This window comes from Haliotis rufescens, unplaced genomic scaffold (assembly GCF_023055435.1).
Source record: "Haliotis rufescens isolate VD_foot unplaced genomic scaffold, xgHalRufe1.0.p SCAF_6, whole genome shotgun sequence".
NCBI classification, from domain to species: Eukaryota; Metazoa; Mollusca; class Gastropoda; order Lepetellida; family Haliotidae; genus Haliotis; species Haliotis rufescens.
This window is the reverse complement of record NW_025964334.1, coordinates 39,300,173-39,312,670: the sequence shown is the minus strand read 5'-3', so window position 1 is coordinate 39,312,670 and position 12,498 is coordinate 39,300,173. Positions and strand designations below refer to the sequence as shown.

The window sequence follows — 12,498 nt, the reverse complement described above, 5'->3', positions numbered from 1 at the left end:
ATCGTACTAGAGAACAGAACTATATCATCAGCAAAAAGAAACAGAAATATCTTAACAATATCTGGATGCAGCTGTACACCATCCGTACAATTATCCTTAATTTGTGCAGCCAGTTCATTGATGAAAAAACAGAACAGGAAGGGGCTGAGATTACAGCCTTGGCGTACACCACTGTTACATATGAAGACATCAGAGTATTTTCCCTGGTTTTTAATACATGACTTTACACTTTGATAAATATTGCATGATAATTTACCCTTTTTATTATTAACACTATTTGGAAAAAAACAATGACCACATCATATTTCTGTTTACAGAATGAAACGCCTTTTTGAAGTCTACACAAATTGCATAACAATTTCCACCTTTTCTCTGCATGTATTTGTGAATAATCGCATTAAGTATGCAAATATTATCCGTGGTTGGGCACCCTTGCCTAAAACCTGCTTGTTCTTCCGAAATTTTACCTAATGAATCTGACCAAAAATGTGAGCCTTTTATAGATAACAGAAACACATATATTTTTTTAAAAAACATTCAGAAGGGTAATTCCTCGATAAAGGTTTGTATCAGAACGCGATCCTGATTTATGTAGTGGAATAACGACACCAATAGTCTACTTTTTTTTGGAAATAATGGGAGTAGAATATTGACAGAATGTTAAAATAAACTCTGGAATTAAACCATCTTTGCCGAACTCTTGCTGTTTTTCAAATCGTAGATAGCTTTTTGAATTTCCTCTCTTGTGATTGGCGAGTCAAGAATTGTAGCAGTTCTGTCATTGTCACATGTTTCCTGATCTGCTAATTCAAAGAAGGTATCCTCCCTAACACCATTACCACAAAACATATTTTTGAAATAATCATACCATTTATCAATTTCAATGTTATTTTTAAGCTCATAATGTGGACTTAGCTTTCCGAGGGTTGTCCAAAATTCTTTCCACGACTTAATGTTATCTTCCAAATATTTTTTTTTTTCTTTTCAAGAAATAAAAGCTTCTTTTCCCTGCACCTGCACGTGGTTTTGTAAAGATTTCTAATTCCTGTATATTCCCTTAACGACTGCAAATCTTTATCTCTTCTGAATTTGTTGAGGCATTTACATCTCTCTTTTTTAGTAACTGACATTCCCAATCAAACCATTGTTGTGTTTTCTTAACCATGTGAACTACTTTCTTCATTTCGTCACCAGCATAGGAGAGTGCCTCTCTAATAAACTCGATACTTTCATCAATATTTGTGAATACGGCATCAACTGCTTTTTCAACCAGTGACACAAACTTGTCTGAAGATAAGTTACAAAGAAATATTTCTTCTTTATCAGTTCTCCATTTATATCTAAATCTACTTGTATAATTTATATCATCATAACCCTCGATGTCTGAGTGAAGCGTACACGTACGTAAAGCTATTGTTAATAGAAAACGTTGCGACTCGTAACGTGTATCTATATTGAAAGTTTTACAGAGGTCACACATATGTACGATGGAGATAATACAGTCATTTACGCTTGCCCCTGTACTACTAATGAATGTATAGTCCCCAATACCAGCGTCACTGCTACAACGACCATTCATAATATGAATATTTAAGACAGAGCATAGATTCAACAAACTTTTACCAAACTTATTCAACATATTGTCAGCATATTATCTCTGTAAATCAAAATGGCCTATCAGGAAATCCAAAGACGAGTTATCGCGACCTTCAAGATAATCCAAAATGTCGTCTTCCACAAAGTCGGGTTCTGTCTCTGTTCTGGAGTTAAAATCTCCCTTCAAAATACATGAAACGTCATCGATCTGATATAAAATATCCAGGAGCTCGTCTTGGAACATCAGTACGCCATTTCTAGAAGTAGCACGCTTATCATAATAGGTTGAGCCTTCTGGGTGTATATACGCACAACAGTACAGCACATTTATTTTCAATACCAAACAGTAATATATCTAATAGATTGTAAATACCACTTTCTTTCACCCAAGTCCGTTTATTATATTTTTTGCTGTTTTCTAACCATAACTATGATACCGCCTGAGAGTCTCCCTGTCTTTGCTAACTTATCACCCAATGTATTATAATATAAATAATCAGCCAACTTGTTCTGGAAGTCTAACTTCTGAATCCACGTCTCTGTGAGGCCTACAATGTCTCAGTCCTCTAATTTAGTCTTCAATCCAGATGTATTCCAATATAAGAGTTTCATAGTAGGAGAGTCATCACTTTTTCAATCCTCTGAGTGTTGGTAAGGGCCCCGGCCACACCCCTAGGTAGTGCGGTCCTACTTGGCTGCCCCTGGAGCTGGTAGCCCGACTGCGGGTAGTGGGCCCCGGCCACACCCCTAGGTAGTGCGGTCCTACCTGGCTGCCCCTAGAGCTGGTAGCCCGACTGCCGGTAGTGGGGCGCGAACTCCCCTATTGCTAATCTAGGACTAGCATGGCTAGCTATATAGATAAATGTAGACTACAGCTGCTGGGGCGTCTCTGCAACAACTCCTGTGTGTCAATTTGTAAAACTTAACTCTATTATTTTCATAACAATAATTTACATAGTTTATGTGGAGTGTGCTTTCAACAGCTAAGAAATATAACCTACTTCATCATGTAGTTCACTATGTTTGCGCAAGAATTCCCCACGAAGACTAAGTGGAGAAAGATTGTGTGAAATGAAATAACTACCCACGAGGAAGAAGTATGGAAATACACACTATCATAGAGAGCTGACCTATCTCGATATTCTACAATTCACACAACACTTACTCCTCATGTGTTATACAGCATTGTAATGTTACATCCAGAATTAAGAGAAGAAATACAGTATGTAATAAGGATTGGATCCAGAAGCAAAATATCAAAAGAATGTACAAAATGTAATACTTTTGCATATGATTGTTATCATCATGTCATCTTAAACTGTGAATATCTTCTTTCAGAGAGAGATGTATTCTTTTCCACTCTAATTGATAATCTTGATGTTGAAATGTATGTTAAAATAGAGATGATGGAAGACCATGATATGTTAGCATTCTTTCTTCGTGCAGATAACAATGTCATTGGTGAAATAACGTGGCATTTCACTATTTTTGAATTCTCAAAGTATTTAAATCAAATAAAACATATCCTAAACAACGTGTGGTAATCTTACTAACATTTCTCACTGTTTATAGCCTGTAAATATGCGGGACATAAATATATATATGTTTGATTATTTTGTTTATTTAATGACATTATCTTGTGTTTTGAGAATCTTCGGATATATCTGGAGGATATAAAGACATTCATTCATTCATTCATTCATTCATTCATTCATTCATTCTGCGGGCTGATTAGGGAGAGAGAATCACATATCTTGTCTTAGACTAAGATCTAGTCTCTGAAATGAACATATTTTTCAAACAAAACAGTTGTTAAATGATCTTAATAAAATATAACAAAAAGGAACTAAGATACTTCGTTTCAACCTGAAACTTCAGTAATCAAGACTTACCAAATATGAAAGACTTGCACGGTCTACACTGGGTAGGTTTATTTCAGGGTCTGTATGTCCTTGTGTCGTGTGAACATTTGAAGTAGCTGTGAGGCCATGCATTGCATTTGTTGAATCAAAACACGATTCCGTACACAAAGGTTGTCAGAAGATTTATTTGACAGCAAGAAAGTATGTAATCAAACTCTGATAAGCCTTTATGTAGATCTAACTGTTGACCGCACGACCCCAAAGTGAGGAGCTTGTGGGTGGCTCATAGCGTGATATTGCCGGGACATCCCTGGAATCGCCGTCAACAGTGCCTCACCCTGCCAACTCTTGTTTCTAACACACATTGCGGCCACGAGTCAGACATGTGACGACCATTTTGAAGTAGAAATGAGTGAGTGAGTGATGTTTTACGCCAAGCTCCCCAATATTCCAGTCACAGCACGGGGAAGGTTTAGCCTTGTACACCAACGCATTAATCACAAGGCTACGCTGGGAAACCCCGCATTGGTTTACTATCAACACTAACTCATTAAATGACAAAAGCTATCTGCTACAACTTATACAGTATACACGATGATTTGACAGTATTGCATGTTGGTGTCAAGGATTGCACGTTTCATATAAAGGATTGAACATGTTTCATATAAAGGATTGAACATGTTTTATATAAAGGATTGAACATGTTTAACATAAAGGATTAAACATGTTTAGTGTCACGGATTGCACTTGTTTAGTGTCGAGTGTAAAGATTAAAGCTTCATCTTGCATACGGCCGCGTAATTGTGATCCACACATGGGGTGTTCTTCCACGTGACTTTGTTGTCATAGTAACATATCTTCGTACAGTAGCCACCGGTCAGTCCAGACATGCCATGTCCGTCGCTCCAGTTCTCGTAGACGGGGTCCGATCCGTCCAGCCAGGTGAACTTGTCGAACACACTGCGGTACCGGTAACCTGGAGACGAGCAACATTAAACACCCCCCATAGCGCAGTTAAAAGCAAACATAAATTCTGTGGAAGCCATTGTTAGGGCTTTATGTAACGATAATACCACAAGAGGCTCGTTGCCCCGGTAGCTGACTTTTTACGAAATGAACATGAAATGACGTAATTTGTGTGTTGCTGATAGCTAAATATAACACAGAATGACCGCAGAGTTGCGTCACTTATCCGCAATAAATCCCCTGGTCGATGGGTCGAGTCCTATATCCGGCCCTGATCAGTACTTGCCTATTAGCGCCACACCAGTCATAGAGGGTTTCCCCAAGTGGCCAATTCCCACGACACTTTACCGTACAATCAAGCTGTCCCTAATGGTGAAATTGATAAACAGTAAGGAAACCCAACTCACTCACTCCCATCTTTCTGTGTCCTTACCAACGAGTGATGATATACTAGGATAAGTGTCATAATCCCAAATATGAAATAAATATAGGGTCCATGATAGTGGATGTACATGTAATATATTCCACTGGCAGTATTGTTGGAATATATCCCAAATATTCAGACTTAATTTGTAACATAGGGTCAGTTGCTATAGTTACCTATGAGGACGTCCTTCTCCTCTCCCTTGTGGAAGTCCTTCACCATGTTGTAGACGAAGTCGTTCTCAGCCTTGCTGTGGACAGTCACCATGTTGCTGTCGCCCCTGTTGACAGAAGTGGGACAGAATTAAGGTCTACATATAATTTAATGAAGTTGTCCGAACACCTACCTGAGGTTTTGTTTGTTTGTTGTTTAACGCCACAGTCAGCAACATTCCAGCTTATGCAGCGCTTTGTAAACATTGAATCATGACCAGACATTCTAGCGTTTGACATCGTGCCACGGACACTGTTTATTTCAGTCCAACTTACTGGTTACACAGAGCGGCCACGGACACTGTTTACTACAGGAGGACTTACTGGTTACACAGAGCGGCCACGGACACTGTTTACTATAGAAGGACTTACTGGTTACACAGAGCGGCCACGGACACTGTTTACTACAGGGGGACTTACTGGCTACACAGAGCGGCCACGGACACTGTTTACTACAGGAGGACTTACTGGTTACACAGAGCAGCCATGGAGACTGTTTACTACAGGAGGACTTACTGGTTACACAGAGCAGCCACGGAGACTGTTTACTACAGGAGGACTTACTGGTTACACAGAGCGGCCACGGAGACTGTTTACTACAGGAGGACTTACTGGTTACACAGAGCAGCCACGGAGACCGTTTACTACAGGAGGACTTACTGGTTACACAGAGCGGCCACGGAGACTGTTTACTACAGGAGGACTTACTGGTTACACAGAGCGGCCACGGAGACTGTTTACTACAGGAGGACTTACTGGTTACACAGAGCAGCCACGGAGACTGTTTACTACAGGAGGACTTACTGGTTACACAGAGCAGCCACGGAGACTGTTTACTACAGGAGGACTTACTGGTTACACAGAGCGGCCACGGACACTGTTTACTACAGAAGGACTTACTGATTACACAGAGCGGCCACGGACACTGTTTACTACAGGAGGACTTACTGGTTACACAGAGCAGCCACGGAGACTGTTTACTACAGGAGGACTTACTGGTTACACAGAGCGGCCACGGAGACTGTTTACTACAGGAGGACTTACTGGTTACACAGAGCAGCCACGGAGACCGTTTACTACAGGAGGACTTACTGGTTACACAGAGCGGCCACGGAGACTGTTTACTACAGGAGGACTTACTGGTTACACAGAGCGGCCACGGAGACTGTTTACTACAGGAGGACTTACTGGTTACACAGAGCAGCCACGGAGACTGTTTACTACAGGAGGACTTACTGGTTACACAGAGCAGCCACGGAGACTGTTTACTACAGGAGGACTTACTGGTTACACAGAGCGGCCACGGACACTGTTTACTACAGAAGGACTTACTGATTACACAGAGCGGCCACGGACACTGTTTACTACAGGAGGACTTACTGGTTACACAGAGCAGCCACGGAGACTGTTTACTACAGGAGGACTTACTGGTTACACAGAGCAGCCACGGAGACTGTTTACTACAGGAGGACTTACTGGTTACACAGAGCAGCCACGGAGACCGTTTACTACAGGAGGACTTACTGGTTACACAGAGCAGCCACGGAGACTGTTTACTACAGGAGGACTTACTGGTTACACAGAGCGGCCACGGACACTGTTTACTACAGAAGGACTTACTGATTACACAGAGCGGCCACGGACACTGTTTACTACAGGAGGACTTACTGGTTACACAGAGCGGCAACGGTGTCGTAGTGGGACGCGGTCTTGCCGGTGTACAGGTAGCAGGAGCCTGCGTGTTCCTTCCAAGCTGGGGAAAACAACAGTGGCATAATGACAGCCTTTCTTGAAGATGAAGTCCGGTGTGGAAGAGTTGGAAAAAACCGGGCCCGTGGGCACTAACACAGGCCTTCTAACACTGTGTCCATATAACAACTTGACTATCCACTCTATTGGTTTTAATGATACACGTATGTTATTAATAATATCTAACACAAAACACGGGTTCTCCGTCAGGTGTTGTAAAGTTATTTGTAGTGAGGTTTTATTACAGTAACGTTTACACAGTTGATAGCCTACACGTTTACACAATTGATAGCCTACACGTTTACACAATTGATAGCCTACACGTTTACACAGTTGATAGCCTACACGTTTACACAATTGATAGCCTACACGTTTACACAATTGATAGCCTACACGTTTACACAGTTGATAGCCTACATGTTTACACAAACTGTTTGCATTTGGCCTGTCATTGGGTTTTTTTCGGGCCGGAGAAGCAAATAACGATAACGAAATAGCTGCATGTGTTAACAAATAAGCAATCTCATCGATCAAAAAGACTTAACTTAATGTGCTAAATAAAAACATAATAGCAATAACAATCGTGATATACTCATATTCCCCGCCAATGAATGTTCGGCGCACGACCCATGGCCCTGGCACAACCACCACCCTGGACATGTTCACTGGCACTGATTTACAGCAATTCCCCGGGACTGGTTGATGCTTTTTTTTGCCGTTTTTCCCGTGAGTACCAGGATGATGTCCCAGAAATCTTGACTAGTTCGTGATCTGTGGTGCGTCAACCGAAAAGCCCTTTGTCGCTTTTTTGATAGTAGGTGGACGTATCGTCACATTACTCAACAAGATGAAATACAGTTTTGTCTTGGAAATAATAAGGAAATGTAAGTATCTTTTAGGTACCATCGGTAATGGTGGCGAAGTCACTTGCTTGGTATTGTGCGATTTTTCTTCACACTTTTCTGCTTGTAACACTTCACCTGTATCTAAACACTTCACCTGTAACTAAACACTTCACCTGTAACTAAACACTTCACCTGTAACTAAACACTTCACCTGTAACTAAACACTTCACCTGATCATTGCTTATTTTATCGCGTTAATATGTTATAATCAATGTTTAAAATGACTAAAAGTTTCATTTAGGCAATTTATAAAACGCCTAAATATTCAGTTAATTTACAAATTGAATGAAAATTCTGTCCACTGAAACCGGAATAACTAAATGTCTATAAATCCTAAACATCAAAACACACCATTTCAATGCTTGATTTGGGTTATGCTCCGGAAATAAAACGTGACAGAAGGTACTACGCCCCTTCCTGCATCCCCCCTCCCATTTCGTGGCGGGGGTAACAATGACGATACTGATACAAACATCTCCGCTTACCTTGTGGGCAAATGCTGACAGACGCTGGTGATTCTGGAACAGATAACAGAGTAACAGTCAAGTACCTCACAGCTGACCGTTCGTTGTTGATGTACCTGAGCTTGTCAAGACAAGGGTGAGCTATGCAGCAACAGTTAATGCAGTACATGTAAATCAGGTTTCTAGTAGTTTCATCGAGCAAACGGATAGCCATAGCAACATCAATTAAAAGATAAATAAACAGTATACACAATTTCATTGCACCTCCGTCTGTCATTAAGACATGTACAATGTATACCAACCAAGGAGACAAATGACGCCATTCTTCTCACTGGCATCGGCAGAATTCTTGTGGAACAAAGAGGTGTGGGTCAGCTCTGGCAACACAGAATTAGCACATTAAACCATGTTTGATTCGATTTCAAAGAACGTCATATTTTTCATTGTTTGCAGTTACACACCTGGGCTCATTTCGACAAAGCGACCGTTGCGTTACGACTGTTGCAAGTCCATGTTAAAGGGAAACAATTCCAACTCTCAATCGTCTAGCCGGCGCCATTTTAATTAGCCCACGTAGTCGCCAGAAACCAATTAACGCCAGCGACCCAACAAACTGGGCTTCTGACCAGCGAGAGGGCAACTGGAAAACCTCGTTGACAGTGAGGGGTAATCCCCTTGAATCCCCGCACTTGAGTGGAGGATGTTGACTATAACCTTTCACCTTGCAAATTCATCTGGGTGTGTAAAAAGCTTGGTTTGACGATCGTAGTTCTTTTGTTTGTTTGTTTGGTTGGTTGTTTGTTTGTTGTTTAACGCCGCACTCAGCAATATTCCAGCTATATGACGGCGGTCTGTAAAATAATCGAGTCTGGACCAGACAATCCAGTGATTAATATCATGAGCATCGATCCACGCAATTGGGGTCGATGACATGCATCAACCAAGTCAGCGAGCCTGACACCCGATCCCGTTAGTTGCCTTTTACGATAAGCATAGTCACCTTTTACGGCAAGCATGGGTTGCTGAAGACCTATTCTACCCCGGAATCTTCACGGGTCGGTCTTAGTTCTACGACTGTTGTAAGTCCATATTTAAGTATGGGAGTCTTAGCACTAAGATCGCTTTGTGAAACGGTGCACAGGTGTGTCACTATTGTTTACGTGATATTTTCTTGAAACACGCAATGAACCGACGACACGAACACGCAGTGTATGGAGAAGTTCACATAATACTCGAAGGCTTACATTCATCTTCAGTAGAGGCAAGCAATTTCAGCTAGTAGATATACACAACCTAGCTCCAACTACACACTGGTACATCCAATATCCGGCCCGACCTTCACACATCGGATCCATATGGAATCGAACCTTGGATTTCAAAACACTGTTAGTCACAGTTCTGAACATTGCTATCACTGGCCACAGATGTTTACAAACTGCTCTAACAGCCCCCTCCAAATTGCAACACTGGGTTCCCCTGGGTAGAGCTAACGAATTCTGGGTACATTACTCTCAATGTTGTTTATCAGTGGTGATTATCTGATTGTACCCGGTCTGCAACCTACTGATGATTCTTCTATGGTTAGTTACAGCGCCAATACAGGAACATGCGGAGTGGGGGGGGGGGGGGACTTTAGAAAATATTTAAGAATTAACTGTCGGACCTTGCGACAACCTTCATACAATGTTTGGACCTCACTCTATGACGGTTCAGACTCCAGTAAACTTACACAAAGTCATTTCATCGAATAGTTTGTGCCTAGAAGGTCGTATAGGCATACCGAGTTTATTTAGTGCGTTGTGACGCCTTGTTTACACTGACAGACATACGACCAGCAACTCTATCGAGGACAAACATAGTAACAGAAAATATGACATGAACGTATGTATGCTCAAATTTCCCTTCTGCAAGACTATTGTAGTTTGATTACAATAAATAGAATCAAAGAATAGCATCATTAGATGACACATGTCTGTTAAACACACCCCAGTAAATCAGTACCTACAAGACAAAATAGCCCATACGATGAACGTGACGAGGAGATTTCCGATTTGGTGTTCATCATCGATGAACTGGCCGATCATTTAAAGCTGATTGAGAAAATGTGTCCAAAAGTTTCAAATTAACTTCATGGATTACTGGAGAAAGTAACGTCATGGATTACTGGAGAAAGTAACGTCATGGATTACTGGAGAAAGTAACGTCATGGATTACTGGAGAAAGTAACGTCATGGATTACTGGAGAAAGTAACGTCATGGATTACTGGAGAAAGTAACGTCATGGATTACTGGAGAATGTTGTTGGCTGTCGCTGTCAGTGTTGGCACGGGTCGAATGGAAAGTTTCGGTGCGCGTGTCTTTGTTTTCTTCACTTGGATGGGTCGTAGCGAGGATATTTAATCACATATGTGCATCCAATGTTTAGGACTAATGTGCCTAAATAATTATAAACATGGCTTCTGTAAGTATTCGCTTTGGGGAACTCCCAGTGGGTACAGTAACTGTTGAACATCAAAAGGTTAAATCCGTCCTGATGATATATCGAGTTCAATGTGTCAACAAATTATCACTGCATCAAATGTTTACCTGATAGTAAGGAATGTTAAACTATGGTTAATTGTTCCTACCGTAATATGTGTCAGTACCCACGTCGGCGCCATCACTGCCGACCACCACCTCGTTCGTCCAGTAGTCCATATAGCCACCGAACGCCAACAATTGGTTCCGGATATCTCGCTTAAAAAAATAGATAATTATGTTGAAATGATGTCTCTAGGGAGAATATGTCACAAAACATGGTAGCTTAAGGGCGTGAAATCACTAGGAGGCGAATATCAGAGGCTTTATTGCTATTTCGCGTAACAAAGTACTCTGTGCTAGCAGAATGAATCGCCTGAAGTTCGGAATGGCCACAATGCCTGGTATTTGTGAATATGCATTGTTATTGGTCCTCGCTGTACACTGGTCGCAGACAAAAACAGAACGGAGGTTTGGGGTATATATTGATTGTGGATATTTATTTTGTAGCCTATCATGCCAAAAAGTGTATAAGCATACACCACATAGTCTGAGTGTGGTCTCTCTATCAAGCATTAGTTTTCCTGTTAACTTCGTGCACTGTACGAAAGTTGCAATGTTAATTGCAAAGACGTTGGACTCACTCATTTGCCACATTAATTATTTATAGGAAACGATGAGAGCACGAAATTCACAATTTGAACCTCTGAACTAATTGGGATAGAGTGATCACGTTATCGATGAGTGTCGGCAAGGTGACTGCCTGATCAATTCTTTATCATGGACCTGTCTCACACTATCATCCATTAGTTTGCCGACTCCAAGCAATCTGAAATATGCCTTAAATAAATGTCGGCGACGAAAACTCAATAAATCTCATGAGTATCACCATTTAAACATGTTTCGAAAGTCAAACGCGGAAGGCTTAATGAACCGAAGTCCTGTATATTGTTCCAAACCTGTGTGACGTCATCTGTTACCGTCGGAAGCACTCCCTGGCGAGTTAAACATTGGTACTCTGCTGTGTCGTGGTCAGTTTTGGTGTTGAGGATGAGGTAGCACTTGCCGTTACTGCCCAGTCTGTGTCCGGCACCGTTAGGTCCGCAGCTCTCTGGTCAAAGGGGAACAGCCTTACTTCTCACACAAGTCATAATATTAAGTCCGGTGTTGGAACCACGATAGATGTAACTGATGTCAACAGAGAGGTTTTAGAAACCTCCACTTGAAATAGGCTTCTTTGCTTTCCAACACGCTGGCATTTAGCTATTATCCCCTGTTTTGTAACGTGTTAATGATGTGATGAGATAAGACTTGAACCATTGTACTTGAGACACTGGAAGTAAGTATGGCTTCCTCTTTAACATGTATGTTTGTTTGTTTGTTGTATAACGCCGCACTCAACAATATTCCAGCTATATGACGGCTGTCTGCAACAATCGAGTCAGGACCAGACAATTCATTGACTGACATCATGAGCATCAATCTGCGCAATTGGGATACGATGACATGCATCAACTAAGTCAGCAAGCCTGACCACCTTATCCTGTTTGCGCCCCTTATGACAAGCATGGGTTGCTGAAGACCAATTTTAACCCGGGTCTTCACGGGTTAATCCGTATGTATGACTATCTCCTCGTTCTATTCACTCCTTACCAAATGGAATGATGGTGGGGGTCGCTGGCAGCTGACAGAGGTAGCGGTATTCATGTGCCCATCGGCGGCCATACCACTGGTAGCCATGATTCACGTCCATAGCTGAAACACCAACACGAGGCACTATATTTCTTACACACCTGTGGGTGA

The 12,498-nt window shown here is 41.6% G+C and overlaps 1 protein-coding gene across 1 annotated transcript in view; it reads right to left on the bottom strand.

Moving 5' to 3' along the window:
* Positions 1–3,625: 3,625 nt before the first annotated feature.
* LOC124145785 (cell surface hyaluronidase-like) overlaps positions 3,626–12,498 on the bottom strand; it is a 34,220-nt gene continuing 25,347 nt past the window's right edge. Inside the window, exons 27-34 of the mRNA XM_048386451.1 lie at positions 12,349–12,450; positions 11,655–11,806; positions 10,806–10,914; positions 8,481–8,555; positions 8,200–8,232; positions 6,729–6,813; positions 5,025–5,128; positions 3,626–4,434 (exon numbers count right to left, since the gene is read on the bottom strand). Of these exons, the coding sequence (XP_048242408.1) occupies positions 4,229–4,434; positions 5,025–5,128; positions 6,729–6,813; positions 8,200–8,232; positions 8,481–8,555; positions 10,806–10,914; positions 11,655–11,806; positions 12,349–12,450 (866 nt within the window). The 3' untranslated portion in view covers positions 3,626–4,228. The remainder of the gene's footprint in view (positions 4,435–5,024; positions 5,129–6,728; positions 6,814–8,199; positions 8,233–8,480; positions 8,556–10,805; positions 10,915–11,654; positions 11,807–12,348; positions 12,451–12,498) is intronic.